Source organism: Halteromyces radiatus (assembly GCF_025201355.1).
Source record: "Halteromyces radiatus strain CBS 162.75 chromosome Unknown BX664scaffold_7, whole genome shotgun sequence".
Classification (NCBI taxonomy): domain Eukaryota; kingdom Fungi; phylum Mucoromycota; class Mucoromycetes; order Mucorales; family Cunninghamellaceae; genus Halteromyces; species Halteromyces radiatus.
In genome coordinates, this window is record NW_026251693.1 from 362,957 (window position 1) to 379,257 (window position 16,301).

The 16,301-nt window shown below is 34.2% G+C and overlaps 6 protein-coding genes across 6 annotated transcripts; all 6 read left to right on the top strand.

Annotated features, from left to right (window-relative positions):
* Positions 1-313: 313 nt before the first annotated feature.
* Positions 314-1,459, top strand: BX664DRAFT_361120 (uncharacterized protein; the record flags this gene model as incomplete). Its single annotated transcript, XM_051548223.1, has 2 exons — positions 314-746; positions 842-1,459. The coding sequence occupies exons 1-2, from the start codon at positions 327-329 to the stop codon at positions 1,457-1,459; spliced, it is 1,038 nt and encodes a 345-aa protein (XP_051397480.1). The 5' UTR covers positions 314-326.
* A 953-nt stretch (positions 1,460-2,412) lies between these two features.
* BX664DRAFT_316841 (uncharacterized protein) lies at positions 2,413-3,419 on the top strand (the record flags this gene model as incomplete). The annotated part of the gene is made up of 3 exons (XM_051542730.1): positions 2,413-2,677; positions 2,734-3,097; positions 3,164-3,419. 3 exons carry the CDS (start codon positions 2,413-2,415, stop codon positions 3,417-3,419), a joined length of 885 nt encoding a protein of 294 aa, XP_051397481.1.
* Positions 3,420-3,819: 400 nt separating this feature from the next.
* Positions 3,820-4,662, top strand: BX664DRAFT_339147 (uncharacterized protein; the record flags this gene model as incomplete). Its single annotated transcript, XM_051546576.1, has 1 exon — positions 3,820-4,662. A coding segment is annotated over exon 1 (656 nt), but the record flags the coding sequence as incomplete, so codon positions are not given.
* Positions 4,663-6,501: 1,839 nt separating this feature from the next.
* Positions 6,502-9,123, top strand: BX664DRAFT_352097 (uncharacterized protein; the record flags this gene model as incomplete). Its single annotated transcript, XM_051547670.1, has 14 exons — positions 6,502-6,520; positions 6,582-6,632; positions 6,732-6,830; positions 6,928-7,132; positions 7,206-7,279; positions 7,344-7,501; positions 7,587-7,604; positions 7,764-7,904; positions 7,946-8,322; positions 8,413-8,548; positions 8,619-8,661; positions 8,736-8,864; positions 8,959-8,981; positions 9,082-9,123. 14 exons carry the CDS (start codon positions 6,502-6,504, stop codon positions 9,121-9,123), a joined length of 1,515 nt encoding a protein of 504 aa, XP_051397483.1.
* Positions 9,124-9,422: 299 nt separating this feature from the next.
* BX664DRAFT_339159 (uncharacterized protein) lies at positions 9,423-13,173 on the top strand. Its single transcript, XM_051546577.1, has 11 exons — positions 9,423-9,945; positions 10,234-10,407; positions 10,466-10,575; positions 10,655-10,878; positions 10,953-11,021; positions 11,082-11,230; positions 11,304-11,569; positions 11,643-11,784; positions 11,856-12,043; positions 12,122-12,323; positions 12,415-13,173. The coding sequence occupies exons 1-11, from the start codon at positions 9,813-9,815 to the stop codon at positions 12,852-12,854; spliced, it is 2,097 nt and encodes a 698-aa protein (XP_051397484.1). The 5' UTR covers positions 9,423-9,812; the 3' UTR covers positions 12,855-13,173.
* Positions 13,174-13,417: 244 nt separating this feature from the next.
* Positions 13,418-15,985, top strand: BX664DRAFT_339161 (transcription factor TFIIH complex subunit Tfb2). Its single transcript, XM_051546578.1, has 13 exons — positions 13,418-13,618; positions 13,727-13,831; positions 13,940-14,056; positions 14,159-14,350; positions 14,430-14,538; positions 14,614-14,682; positions 14,745-14,828; positions 14,884-15,088; positions 15,187-15,317; positions 15,399-15,446; positions 15,505-15,583; positions 15,654-15,774; positions 15,849-15,985. Exons 1-13 carry the CDS (start codon positions 13,509-13,511, stop codon positions 15,907-15,909), a joined length of 1,431 nt encoding a protein of 476 aa, XP_051397485.1. The 5' UTR covers positions 13,418-13,508; the 3' UTR covers positions 15,910-15,985.
* Positions 15,986-16,301: the final 316 nt, after the last annotated feature.

Sequence of the window (16,301 nt, forward strand, 5' to 3'; positions counted from 1 at the left end):
GTATTCATGTAGTTTTATTCTTTTCTTATCATTATTATTGTTAGTATAGTGGTTGATATCCTTGCTTATTTCCTCGAACAGTCGTTTTTTCCACATACAAGAAAAAAAAAAAAAAAAAAAAAGAAAAGAAAAGAAAAAAAGAAAAACCTAAGGGGAGGAAGGTAGGAAGGGGATTTCAAGTTCAAAGTGAGCTATCGGAAAATTGTGTTCGAACCAATTTTCGCAATGCTTGTCTTTCTATTTTTTTTTTTTTTTTTTTTTCACTCTCCCCTCCTTTCTCTTTCTTTCTTTCTTTCTTTCTTTCTTTTTTTCTCTCTCTTTACTGCATGTTGCCACTCGATTCTCAATCCCATTCATCTACAAAGGAAGTAAAACAACATTATGTTACACTTGGAAGTCTTCCATCAAGTTACTCGGATCATGATACCAACATACTTCCTAAAGTGTCACTTTCTTCGTCTACTTCGTCTATCAGTTCATGTTCCACCAAACATTATAAAACAACTACTACTTTATCCGACGCTGCTCTTCCTTCACCTTCTTCTTCTCGACACTTTTATTCTTCAAACTTAGGAAGACCTCCTGGACAACAACAACAACAACAGCATGGGAAGCAAGTTCGAAAATCTATATCAGCAACAACTGGACCAAATCAAACTTCTTCCTCTATTATGCCAACAGCTTCTTCTTCTTATCCCATGACATCAATGACAAATAAAACAGTTCCTATGAAAGAATTACAAAAGGTATACATAACAAAAAAAAAAAAATAGTTGAAAAGGAATGAAAATTGATACTATGAAAAAAGTTATATATCACTGATTTTTTTTTCTTTATATAGATCATTGCTGACCTTAAGAAAGAAAATTTCGATCTCAAATTACGATTATATCATTTGGAACAGTTATTGGAAAAAGACCTGGAAAAATCTTGGTTAACAGAAGAAAACAAACGGTTACAAATGGAATTAGATGAACGTACGACACAAGTGAATACATTGGAGCAGGCTCTAGAAACATTTGTGAATAATGAACAAAAAACGACATTGTGTGATGCTAGTACACAAACAATAACAATAGGATTAGCATCATTGATACCTTCATCTACATCATCAAAATCAGCACCATTATCAGCACCAGCTACTTTCAACAATAACAATAATCAATGTCATTTTTTCCCATCTGATCCTGAATCATTTGGTTTAACCTCATCAATACCACCACCATCACAAACCACAAAAGGAATATCACATCCACCAAATACAAAAGATTGGGCAATCATGGTCGATCGATTTCAAAATGTCAAGATTGTATCTCCGAAGCCACCGAAATCAAAGTATGGCACTACTGAACAAAATGATCGTATTTCTGGTTGGATAGATAGAATACCCTTTCCTTCCTTCTTATCAAATGATCCTTTATCAAATAATACATCATCATCATCATCATCCAATAAATGATTATATAATTTTTTTTTGTTTTGTTTTGTTTTGTTTATACATATATATATTTGTCTTGTTTTATTATCTAGCGTTCAATATAGATCAATAATAAATAAAAACATAATGAGGAAGATTTTATATTTGTTTGTTGACAATATCTCACCCCCCCTTTTTTTTTCTCTTTCTCTCTCTCTCTCTTTTTCTTTTCCTTTATATCGGACCCTTTTAAAGTTGCTCAAATGGAGAGATTCCCAATGCAAGATATTCGGGAAGTGAAATAAATAAATAATGATCACAAAAAAAAAGGGTTTAGTTGACATTATGATTTTTTTCAACTACGATTGTTTCATATCGAAAAAGAAAAAAATGTTATAAGATAAAAAAAGTTAGAATGATATATAATAATAATAATAATAAACACATTAACCATCAAAATCAAAAGCTAAGGTTGATAGGAAAATATAAGTATTTTCTTTAAGATTTCAATTTTATTTTAACGTGTGGAGATCCGAGGTTAAAAGTTGGAAGTACAGGATGATTTCAATAGACTCTAAATAATGTAGATAAAAGAAGAGGACAAGTTAAACACATGTTGAATTGGAGAACTAATTTTTTTTTTTTTTTGGCTGAAAGTAGAGTATGGGTCTCATGGCTGTCGACGTTGAAGTGAAAGTGATCAAAAAAGAATGATGGCACCAGATATGTTGAATGTTATAACAGGATAGTGTCAAAACCTTTGAAATTGACTTGTATGAAATGCATTACGTACAATACATTTTAACCTCCGCGTTCTTTTGAACGGCATAACTTGAGGTACAATTCAAGTTTACTTCTATTTCTTCCTTTTTTTTTTTTATACTTGCTTATCATATCACCTTATTTTATATCTAATATATTATTATTATACCATTTCATTTGGTTCTTCTAAGAATGCACAATTATTCACCTTGTTTTACATTTATTATATCGCCATGTCATTTGATTCTTACCGAAAAGCACAACTACATTTGCAAGAAACAAGAAAGACAATTACTATACCACAGTTAGACAAAGACACCTGTATATCATATTTCAACAAAGTATTCCAAGAATTAGTACGCGAAGATTTACATAAGCTATGGACAAACAAAAAGAAGAAAACCGAATCCGAGATTCTATCAAACTATTGTCAACAACAAGAACGAAAGCGAACAATACCAAACCTTTACAAAAAGACTGTAGAACTGTATAACCAAGGTAGTATACATATACATATATACATCTATACCAATATTAATCTAACTTTTATTTAGAAAACTCAACCGACTTTTCCAAGGATACGATTACTGCAACTGTAGACTCGAAAGCTATTCCTTATGTTCACCTTTATAAAGATTTTGTGAATAATAATGCTGCCAATATATTAGAGGAATTAAAAAACAACGACAACAACGACAACAACAACAACAACAACAACAACAACAACAATCAAGATTATGAGGATAATTTTATTCACAATACCATTACTTCTCAATTGAACACAATCTTACGACCTGATTTGTCTGACTTGGAGAAAAACATCATCCGTCAATCACTACTGAAGTCACAGAAGATAATTACCAATATAATGGCGGATATCTCAACTTTAGTTTTGTTAGACCTTTTGAAACGAACCACGTAAGTAAATAGTGATCATGAAATACTAGTCATATACTCATATGCTCTTTTTTTTTTTTTTCTTAGTGGTCCACCTGTAGAAATAACTAGTATTCTACCTGAATGCAAGATTACCAAGGTCCTTCCACCACCACAGATCTCTCCTCCTTCTTATGATGTCAAGAAACTCATGGCTAGTCACAACAATGCCACCAAAGCTGAACGACGTCTATTTGAACTGTATACTTTCGGCCATTTGATGCACCTGTTGACCGCAACTCATAACTCTCAAGAAACCTCTCTTACTGACACTCCAGGTCCTTTCTACTTCTTCAAGTCATGATTCCAACAAGGATGGTATATTGAACTGGAATTTGGACTTACCGGACATCACCAACCTAAACCTTACTGATATGCCACCTGGATTATCTACCATTATTCTGCCTTATGTAAATACGTACGCCACCAATTTAAAGAATATATATCAAGGTGATATAGTGGATCGTCTGCTATCAAGAACTATTATGACTGTCCTTCGGTGTCGGCTTATTCTCCCAAAAAAGGACCAAAATAAGAATGAATTGAAAGAAAGGTAATGCATATTGATGATTTGATGATGATGATGATGATGATGATGATGGATGATCCACATTATTAACCTATCTATATATAATTAGAAAATCACAACCAAAAAGTCCCAAGAATTCTTTTACATTCAAGTGCCAAATCAGACGCCACAGCAAAAGAATAAAGCGGTTGCAACAATTTGATAATATAAATCGACCAGACGTTCTTCAGAAGGAGCAACAAATTCTCGAACACTTGATGCAATCCTCTATTCTCAATTCAAGTACTACTGCTCAGGTTAACGTGGAGATTCCTTTGGTGGACGATACTGATGCTCAAATGAATTTGGATGTTACTTTGGTGGATGATACTAGTGCTCCGATGGAAGTGGATGCCCCTGAAACCATTCATGTTAACCCCTCCTACAATCGACTGAAGAAAATTGCAAATTTTGTGAAGTCAATTCTATTCAAAAAGAACATCGATCAACCGTTAACTGTCGAGGATCTTAAGATGCATGCGCCAGATATGGAGTTTAACGATGACGAAGCCAATTCAGTACTCCTTTTGTATCAATTTTTCTCACCATATCTGTTACCCAAAGTATACGATGACGATGTAGATCGGCATCCCCTTCTCAATTTCCCTCTTGTTACGGTATGCAATCATATTCTTCGCTCAACTGGAAACGAGAAATTTGTAAGACGATCTGTACCAGTTGTAAAACATTCCAAGACCTATTCCATTACTTTGGATCCAACAAGATTGTATTTGACTCTGTGCTCGTTGAAAGGACGTGTTGGCGGAACAAAAGGCGGAAATGTGCAACCTCTACATTCGTATGGATTCGATGTTTTTCTTCCCAACGGTGACATAATAAGCAATATTACCAAGTCAATCAAATTCCAGGATGAACTATTTGGTGCTTTTTTTGATCTTCCAACGAGGCGAAGACTCTGTGCGAAAAAGACTGGCTTTACCTTCTCCAATCGAATCACAATCACTAACTATGGCGCGGTGCGACTACATTCCAAAAAGGAAAAACCAATTGACACTGATATCAAGCCATCAGCAACCAACGTACGACGAAAAAGAAAGTTATCTGAAGAGATCACAATGCAAGAAAAGATAAAATCATTGGATGCTTCCTTATCAACACCAGCTGAAGAATTGCGCAAGTTGAATAACGAAATAGATGAAACGAAGATGAATATTATGAATATCAACAAACGAATTTAATCCATTGCCGACACAACACATGATGATCTGGAAGACCTCCCAACAAAAGTTTTTTTAATTAAACAGCGGGCAGAAAAGAAGCGACAGCGTGACGATCTACTTCGACAGAAGCTTGTTGTGTTACGGAAGATATCAGCCCTCAAGACAGAGAAGAAGGATATCTTTGACGAGTTTTATTCAACTGACACGACAGATGTTAGCCTATCCTCATCATCTACTGGTAACGAATGGGAAAATGGAAGTATTTTTGTTGGATGTGATCCGGGTCTGGCAACCATGGTCCAAGCTACAAGTGCTGATGTCAAGAAAGTAATGTACTATTTGGCAATCAACAATCGTTATCAACCATTGGAAACATTAGTAGAAAAGGTGGATAGTGATGGCGATGAAAAGGAAATGCTTACTTTGAAGAAATATTCAATTACCAGTAAACATCTCGACGATCAAACCTTCTCCAAACGCCATCGCAAGGGAATGGAATATAGAAAGAGACGAGATCATCGCAAAGTAAGTGATTCCAAAAAAAAAAAAAGGATGTCAATAACCTATTTTTTTTTTAATTACTAGTCTCAAGCTCAAGGTTTGCTTTCCGTCAAGCAAGTAGAAGAAAAGTTGGCTGGATCAGTTGATGTTCGTTTATATGAAACAAGTCTACAAAAAATCATGACAAATCACAAGGTAGGATCAATTATTATACATCATCACGGAGACCAAAAAAAAAAAAAAAAAAAAAAGACAATGGATATTAATGAATGCAATCATTTCAATTTATCTAGTTGGTCAAAGACAGCTCACCTATTCTCCAGGATTTCTATTGTGATCAAAAATACAATCGGCGGTGGAAACGAACAGCAGTGATATACAGCGAAAAGGGAACACATGTAGTCATCAAGCATCACCAACGACAAGTAAAAGAAGAACCTGGACAAAAATTACATTACTTTTATGGAAAGGCGGGCCGTGGTAGAAACTCACGTATTGGTGGATTTTTAAGAAGAGGTCATGGACCCTTATTACAAGCTCTTGGTCAACATTCTTCTATCTTCCATACAGATGAATTTAGAACGACAAAACTCTGCTGCCGTTGTCATGAGCCTATCTATCATCCGAAGAAAGCTAATGGAAAATTAAATCTGGGAACTGCTATTTGTCAAAACCCTGATTGCAAAGGACGTCAAGCTGGAATGATTGCTGAATCACGAGACACAAATGCAAGTATGAATATGATCATCACTGGATTATGGCAACAAGTTACTGGCAAACTTCCTCCATCCTTCCGGCGGTCAATCTCATCAACAGACAACGATAACAACAATATTGATAAGATATTCCAAACTTTGATCTCTTCTCATCCTGGACTGGTTGAAGATGGATACATCATGCCTCTGTGCTGAAGGCAAAACTTGAATTGTACCCTAAAATTCAAGTTTTGCTTTTGATATGCATAAGTTTTTTACTGCCCTTCCTTTTTCTCCTTTTTTTTTTTTTCTTTTTACTTTTTTTTATATATGCCGTTATCTCTATTTTATTTCACATTGATATCACAGTTTATATCTTTTTTTCTTTTTTCTTTATTCTTCTTTTTATTTTATTTCCATACATACCCTCACCTTCTTCGCATGACATGTACAAAACAAGGTATGAAGAAAGCCCGTGGAAAAACGCCAGAGAGAAAAAGAAGAAAGTGATGACCACCAAGAGCGACAACAATTAATCCGTTTGGATCCACAACCCAATCCAGAACCATCGCGTAAGTTAGAGTTAGATATTATTTGATAGACTCTTTATCCTTTGGTCTAACCTTCATCTCCTTTTTCTTTTTTTTTTTTTTTTTTGAATGAATGAATAGATCCTCCAAAACGACAACGTGGTGGAAAGTCCAAGAATATCACCCATCGAAAGCAAAACTCTGATGAAAAGTTCTCCAAGCAAACAACAAGAAATGAACGTTAAGATGATGTAGAAGCTCAACAAATCATTAACCGCCTTTACCCGATATGCCTGTGTTATGGTATTACCCAAGCATCAACTACTCATTCTCATAGCTCAAGTCAACATTGTCCTTATCACTCGAAGTCTTAGAGTGTCATCTCACGGCAGATACTGGATGGGAATACTCGAACTCTTACTATCAAGCATGGCATTGAAGGCATCCTCAAGACTTTACGGAACGATGAAAGAACGCAATTCTTGTCTGGCCTGGTCAAAGGTGGTGGATTTCAACCGACGTGTCATGATTTGTGGTCATCTGTTTATTTTGCACTATTTTACGCAATGCCTGTCGATTGGTTTCCGGATAACCTTTGGTGTTCTTTGATTATAGGTTTGTGAATGGTGTGTATCAACTCATCGTAAGGCGCAAGTGGTCCAATGAACGTCATTTCGACGAAGAAACGCGTGAATATATCAAGACATCTTTTTAAGCATTCAAGCTAAGTCTCCAACGTCCATTGTCCTTTAGTACCCTCTACTGTTCAAGACAAAGCTACGATTGGTTTCAACAAGATCCTGACCGCTACGGCTCGTTTGTATGCTTCAACCATGATCAACCATATTGTAGAAGGATTCGAACAGATTTTTATCTCATATCTGCAAGCACGTTTGGCTCGCATGGCACCAGTAAGTACATTCTTCAGGTTTAGAAAAAATAGATCACTTTCTCACCCCCCTTTTCTTTTCTTTTTTTTCTTTTCTTTTCCTGTAGGCCTTGAAACGCTCCCAAGTTATTTTTTTTTTCTTTAAAAAAAAAAAAAAAAAGAAACGAGGCATATTCGAAAATCAATTCTTCACTGATTCGGTATATTCTTCCATTCAAGAAACGTTGCCCGGTCGTCGTCTGGTATACCTTTGACACCGAATGATTTGGATCCATCCATGGTAGAAGGCTTGGAAGTGTGGGGGGATTCACTCTGGTTTTACCGAAATATTTGTGGCATCAAACTCTTCTAATCCTCGTGCATATATAAGTGATGAAGATCCCGATGAACCGATCCTGTCTTCACCAGAAGAAAGTCTCCATCAAGTTCGCAAGTTTAGTGCAGCTGAATTTTATTGTCTGATCAGTTATCCCAAAACGAACGAGAAAATCAAGCAGTGGAAACAAATACATATGGTATTGATACGATTGAAAGTGGTATTGGATCACCCAAGACATCCTCGCGTGAAGAAATTGTCAACTACATGGTCAACAAACTCAAAAATCTAGATCAACCATTGTCATTTTATGGTCAAGATCTTCAGGAGATCCGATTTCTCAACTATCATGGTCGACAAAAGGCAACTCTAGAAATGGTCAAGATCTTTCCGGATGGAGGTCGAAAGTATGGTGAACACTCTGATCATGGCAACAGCTTTGGTGCACAACAGCGTCGATTGAAGATTGATGGATCAATGAAGCAACATCGGCGTAAGTTTGGACAAGTCTCATCTATTCCAGTACCGTAAGTTGTTTTATAAAAAAGTGTGTATGAGAAGAGGAATATGTCGACTCATTTTTTTTTTTTTTTTTTTTGGTTGGGGATGTTATGTAGAAGCAATACAAACAAATGGAAACGGCTACCATATTCAGGATCTGACAATATTCCCTTGTTATGCGTTGGTGATGGCCAGTTTGATCGAAGTACTTTCCGAAATAAATATCATGGACTCATCAAAACATTCCGAAAGGTGATCAAGCAAGCGCAAAGATAGAATCTTCTTCTGTTTGTGGATGTGGATGAACGATGATCGTCTCAAGTTTGTTCAAAATGTGGATCTCGTGATTTACAAAACTTATATCTGTATGAGAATGCTGTTACATCAAAATTGCATAGTGTGGTCTGCTGTCAAACACGTTATACTCTTTGGTAACGAGATGTGAATGCTTCTCGCAATATCCTGTCTTTGGCCATTTTCCCTATTTTTGGATCTTCAGTTTTCACCAATGAATATGATAATCAAGAATATCAAGAACTTTCCAATGATGGCCCTCAAAATCATCCTGGTAATAGAAACCCGTTGGACGAATAAACCGTAGGTGCATACACTTTTTTTCTTTCCTTTTTCTTTTTTATTCACCTTCTCTTTCCATCATATAGACTATGGACTCCTTTGTCTGATTGTAAGTATCAAAAAAAAAAAAAAGAAACACCAACAAGGACATTTCGGAATCACTTGGTAAGTCAAAAAAAAAAAAGGTATTCTGACCCGCTTTGGTGAAGTTGAATCGTTTTGACAATGGTGACCGAATTTGGCAAGACTGACCCATTTTTATGTGGTTGACTCAATTTCATACTAACCGACCAAGCTTTTTTTTTTTTGTAGGCTCATTTTCATTTGTACTGACCCAAGCTTTTTTTTTCTCAACAGGAACTTAAGTCTAAGTGTATGGTGTAACCTTGCTGTGCAATGAATATCATTTTTATATACGGAGAGCAAAATTTACATTTGATTCTCCTCTCCTCTCCTTTTGAAAAAAGATCTCATTTTTTTTTCTCTTTTTTCTTTTCTCCTATCATACTCACCCACTCACACACACATATATATATATAAATATATATCTATTACACTTACATTAACACACCTACATTCATATTACCACTAACACTCACACTATTTTCCTTTTTCTTTCTTTCTTTCTTTTTTCTTTATTTTGTTATTACATTCTCTCACATTAACATCTGTAGTGATTATTTTTATATTCATCCTATTATCCGTTTATCAAATTTGACCACTACTCCCAGTCTCTCTCTCACACAATCACATAGCACCTTCAGTTTTTTCCTTGGAACAAATTGTTGGTTTCTTCGTCCTCCTCCATCTTCTCTTCGTGATACAACAACTTTTTTTTTTTTATGTGTTTTATAAAGACGACCTTTTAATATACGACAGAACAAACATAAACCAAAACTTTCAACTTGTATATCATCAAACAACTTAAAAACAAAAGATCATGGATCCTTCTCATTGTACAGTAGTAATATTACAACAACCTCAACCTCAACCTTTTATTATTAATGATGGAAGTGATCAACAATTGTCTCAACCAAGTTATTTATCTATTTTACAATCTGTTTTTGCTCAAGGTAATATATTATTATAATAAAAGAAAAAAAAAGGGGGGAATGACAACAGGTAACAACAATAGCAACAACAGTAATAATAACAATAATAATAACTGCAACAACAACAACAAGAGAACGATTATGGAAATCAGTGTGTGAATTGTGGGGAAAGAGAGAGAAAGAAAAGTGAATAAATGATAATATTCCACACACAAGAAAGTGAATGAGTAACATAGAAGGATAGCACTGTGAAACCATAGAAAACTAACACTCCTTTTTTTTTTTTTTTGTAACCATCATACTTTTTAGTATCTATTACCTCCCATCAAACCGAAGCTTTTAGTTGGATCAAGCAACAACCGTCAACATTATTATTATTGGATTTGGATGATCAAGAAGATGACTCCCTTGGATGTTTTGCAAATATCACTTGGGTTGCCAATATTACTCAACTTGTTGAAGATGATAATGTCCCAGTCATTGGTAAAATGAATGTTATTTACCATGTGCTCCTTTCTTATTCTTCTTTTCTTTTCTATAGTATGTTCATCCAATGAAAATGCTTCCTTTATGCTTGATTGCATCCATGCAGGTGCTGCCGATTATATCCTGAAACCAATGCGTCTAGATGTCGTCAAAACATTATTCTTAGTAAGTAAAGAAAAAAAAAAGGAGGATAACCATAAATTGGAAAAAAAGGGGGGGAAAAAACTCATATCATCTTTACTAGGCGTTACACCGACGTCGATCTCATTCCAAAATGCACGATGACCATGGTTCCTCTCCCACACTTTCTAGTGATAATGTCATGTCTCCTGCTGCAACTACTACTACAACTACAACTACAACTGCTCCTATCACACCTACCAACTTTCAATCTTTACAACATCATCCATTACGTGACGATTCTAGTTTACAACTTCGTTTGAAAGAAATAGTTGAAAAAGATTCATTGTAAGATTATTACTTTATACCATCCATATCATTTGTAATTCATCTCCATCTCTCTCTCTTTTTTTTATCTTTAGATTATCCAAAGTAGTGATGGATATTTATGCACCATTACCACCGGTTTCTGTAGACATGTCCTTATCAAGGTATATATCAATCACAAAAATCGCTATTTCAACTTGTTAACTTTATTTTTTTAAACTTAGTGAATCTGCTAAATTATTACAAAACAAAATCGATAGATGGGATTTTTCTCCATTTGAATTGAATCATCAAGAACTTATCCATTGTGTTATCCTTATGTTTAAACCAGTTCTTGCTTGTCCTGAATTGGATCATTTGATTGTTACTCAAGGTAATAAAAAAAAATAACAATACTTTAGTTTTGGTCTTTTTATTATGTTACTCAAATAGATTCTGTCTTGTAGAACAATTGTACGACTTTATTAGTGATCTTTCTAGTGTTTATCATGATGCCAATCCATATCACAACTTTGCTCATGCTGTTGATGTTTTACAATGTTCTTATTATACTCTTCAACAACTTGGTGTCTTGCCTTTTGAATCACGACAAGATCAATCACTTCCATCTTTTAAACCTCAACATCTGTTACGTCCCATTGATGTCTTAGCTCTCTTTATTGCTGCCATTGGTCATGATGCTGCTCATCCTGGTGTCAACAATTTGTTTTTGGTAAGTCACTTATCATTTTTGATTTTAAAAAATCAGTTTTTATTGGATATTAATCTCCTTTTTTTTTTCTTAGGTCAACTCGGCTGCTCCTCTGGCCTTGCTGTATAATGATCGTTCTGTACTTGAAAGTTTCCATTCAATGACTCTGTTTCAATTGATGAAAAAACATGGCTTGGATCAAATTTCAGGTGGTTCTGGAACCTTAAATTATCAAGGTAAAAAAAAAAAGAATACATTCATATAATGTTGATCTTAACATGTTTTTATTTATACTTTCAATCCAAAGAATTTAGAAAGACTGTGGTGACTAGTATTTTGGCAACGGATATGTCACTTCATAATGATTATGTCTTGAAGATTCAAGAACAAGCGACAAGATTACTGGATAGAACGCCAACATCCAAAATAGATGAAGAACAAGAACGGCTGCTGCTATGTAGTGCTATTATCAAATGTGCAGATATAAGCAACGTGGTAAGTCGTTTGAAAAATAGTTATCATGCCGTGATTCTAAATGTTATTGTTTTTAACAAAAAAAAAAATGATGATTAGGCTAGACCTTTCTTACAATCTACCAAATGGGCTGAATTATTGGTTGAAGAATTTGCTTGTCAAGGTGATTTGGAAAAGGAACTTGGTATGCCTGTCTCCTTACTCAATGACCGTGAAAAATTGATATTGGAAGAATCACAAATTGGATTCATTCGGTTCGTTGCTATGGGATTATTCCAACGTGTGCGTGAAGTTATGCAAGGTAAAAAAAAAAAAAAAAAAAAAGGATGCAGATGAGGAACAGACATTTTAACATTTTTTTTTTTTTTTTTGCGTGTTTGTTTGTTTGTTAGAAATGACATTTGCTGTAGATCAATTAGAAAGTAATTTACAACGTTGGGAAAATCGCAAACATACCACACATGATTCTGGGGTATCAACACTTGCCGATAAGGAAAACGAATTATTACAACGAAACGACAAGGTCACTGATCCCTCAACAACGGTGATCCTTGGTAGTGATGACAATGATGGTGATCATACAAACCGTGATACAGACAATAGTTCACCGTATAATGTCCAACCAGATGTGGAATTTTTGCATACGCGAATATCTATTGATACAGCAAATGAACTGACAAGCATGCCAGCCATGGCGATGAAGCACTATTCCTCTGCAGGCAAGGTGGATGATCGGGATGATTTTTCGACTTTATCGCATTTCCCTTCTACTGGCAATCACCCTCCTGGATGGCACGATGGCCCTGTTTATTGTCAATGTACTATACAATGATGAAATCTGATCATCTCCTCCCCTCTCTTTTTTTTTATATATCTAGTATTATCATAGTCATTATAGGCATTTGTACACAATTTTATTTTTATTCTTTTTTTTATTTTATTTTATATCTACACTCTTCATTGATTCCCCCCATTCCTCCTTTTTATTTTTTTAAGTATATAGATTATTCTTCCTCCGCATTTTTTCTTTATCTTCTTATATCTTCCTTCTCTTTCTTTGCCGATAGATTGTATACTTTAGACCTTTCTTCAGTTTTCTTTTTTTTTATTTATTTATTTTTTTACAAATAAAATTTCAATGTGTTTATACATATACATACTCAGTACACTTTATTTTTTAAATGTTTTCAAAGTTTTCTTTTTTGGTCGGGTTACAAGAAAATAGTTTAGTGATATTATATTTCTGTCCTTACAATATATTATTTTCTATTTTTGCGACATCTTATTCGTCAATTATTATTGAATAAAGTGAATAAACTGTATCCATGGTCAACACTTGCTTTGTAAAGAATCCCACTCCAAAGAGACTTCCAACTCCGCTTTTTTTTTTTTTTTTTTTTTTTTTGTGATGGTGTGGTGTTTTCTCGTTTTTATTCTTTTATTCTCTTTCCCTTTTTCTCAAATTTGTCTTGATTCCTTTTGAATCATGTCTGCTGATAATTTCAAGACAAACATCTATGAATATCTTGAAACATTACCAAAGTATACCTTTTTACGACTTTTTCAAAAGCCTGCAACATGTTTAGCTATCTTTAGGTAACAAAGGAATCCTTGTTTGTTAATCTTTTAACTATACTCATTCTTTTCTTCTCCTTATATCACGATACTATACAAATGCTTTATAACAACTACACATTTCAAAAGACTTTTGCCAGCAATAGGACGCCAAATAGTCATGTCATTACTTTACGTGGAAACGCCAATATCAACACAAGATCTACAATATTGGGTGAATAGAGAAGGACAAAGGTAAAGTTGAAGGGATAAAAAAAAAAGATAATGTCAATGTATTAAGCATTGTTTGACGTGTCACCTTCTTTTTTTTTTTTTTTGAATCATATGATTGGGACAATGTAGAAAACTCAAAGAAGCATTATTGAAATTATCAAGGTTACGTATATTGGAACAAAATGACAATCTGTTGATTATGAACGAAACCTTTCGACTAGAATTTACCAATGCATTGACTGGAGGGTAATCATATGGATGAACAAGCAATGGCATACATGGATCTCACTCACACTCCTTTGATTCTTACTTCTGATATATATATATTTTTTCTTTAAAAAAAAAAAGTGGGACACAACAATCGTTTGGTCTACCATGTGCAACACCTGATAAACATAGTGTAGATATTGGGTTCCTGGATCAATATGCAACACAACAATGGGAAGCGATTTTACATTATATGGTTGGAACCTCTTTGACAAAGAAGCCAAGTGGTGGAGTATTGAACCTTTTGGAACGTAGTAAACTTATGCAAATCAGGCAAGATAATTAAAATAACATGAATATGACAAAGTAATATTATTCTGATAATACTACTTTTTCTTGTTCTACACTATAGTGCGACAGATTCTCATTTACAGATCACAAACAAGGGTTTCCAATTCTTACTTCAAGATGTGAATACACAAGTTTGGGCTTTTTTATTACAATATCTAGACATGGCAGAAGTACAAAAAAAAAAAAAAATAACAACATCGATCACCTCTTATTTACCCCCCCTTTTTTTTTGTTCTTCTTCTTAGGTTTTACAAATGGATCTTGTAGAAGTGTTGAACTTTTTATTTCAACTTGGATCATCGGAATTGGGTGAAGTACGTTGATATAATGTAATACAATCTATGTTCACTTACCAATATCTTTTTAAACTATTTAGAATTATTCTGTTGAACCTCTTACTCAAACACAGCAACAAATGTTGGAAGATCTACGGGATTATGGTATTGTGTATCAACGAAAGGTAAGAAATAATAAAGAAGATGTATAAATAGTTGACATGTATCTTCATTATATAGCGTGGATCTCGACGGTACTATCCAACACGTTTAGCAACTACTCTCACATCAGGAAATGCTGCGGTTGCTGGATCCAACAAAGCCGTGCAACACAAGGATCATGGTTCACAAGCTGTTGGTGCTGTTGGGAAACTCGATACAGAAGAGGAAGAAGAGCAAGGATTTGTCATTTTGGAAACAAACTATCGTGTTTACGCATATACAGGTAAAAAAAAAAAAAAAAGACAAGAAATGACCTGAATTTAAAGCTATATTTAATGATTGAAATTTGTTTATCTTCTTTTTTATTTTATTTATTTAAAGATTCTCCTCTTCAGATTGCAGTATTGAATCTCTTTGTACAATTACAATCTCGATTTGGAAATATGGTCGCTGGTGTTATCACAAGGGAAAGTGTTCGGAATGCATTGATCAAAGGAATCACAGCAGATCAGGTAAGTGTTTTTGGTGGAAGAAAAGATATCAAAAACAAAACCTATCATTTATCCTTTTTTTTTTTTTTTTTTTTTTTGTAGATTATATCCTACTTACAATCTCATGCTCATCCACAAATGCGAAAAAGAGTAAGACATCTTATTTAATATTACGAATGTGAATTAAAACGTTTTTACTTTGACGTAGATTCCGATTTTACCTTTGACAGTAGTAGATCAAATACGATTATGGGAAATGGAAAGAAATAGATTGAAAGCATCACCAGGTAAAAAAAGAAAAAAGTTAATAATGTTTAATTGAAAATGACAGAGCACTAACCTTTTTTTTTCTATTAGCATACTTATACCATGAATTCAATGTGCAAAACGACTTTGATGCTGCTGAAAGACATGCAAGAGATATTGGTGTTCTATTATGGTCAAATCCCAAGAAACGATCTATGGTGATTACACAAGCGTAAGTGATGGAAAAAAAAAAACAAATGATCAAAAGATGAATGGTCTGATCTGATTACTTTTCTCTATTATTAGAGGACATGAAAGTGTGAAAGGATACGTCAAAAGGAGACTTCAATCAAATAGCAACCGATAATGATTTTGTTGGATTTAGTTTAGCATCATGTTATTTTGTTAGAACGATCAATAAAAAGAAAATGTACATACAATTTTTTTTTTTTTTTTTTTGGAAAATGATGTTATTATCCTCTCATTGATAAATAGAAAAAAATATTGTGATATGATTGAAGAAACCATCTCTATTCTCAAGAAAAAAATCTAATATCAACTTATGGCAAACTTAATTGAGAGTGGTCTAACAAAGAGCTTTTGCGAAATCTGACGCAATTAACTTTAATATTCGAATAGATGAACTGCTGTGCCTTTCTTGAAGTGAAACTGCCAAGACCAAAGCAAAAAAAAAAATCTGTGCGGGTTTGCGGACCTTCGAAGTGTGCACACTGCATTCCAGTAAGGCGGTAACTCGGC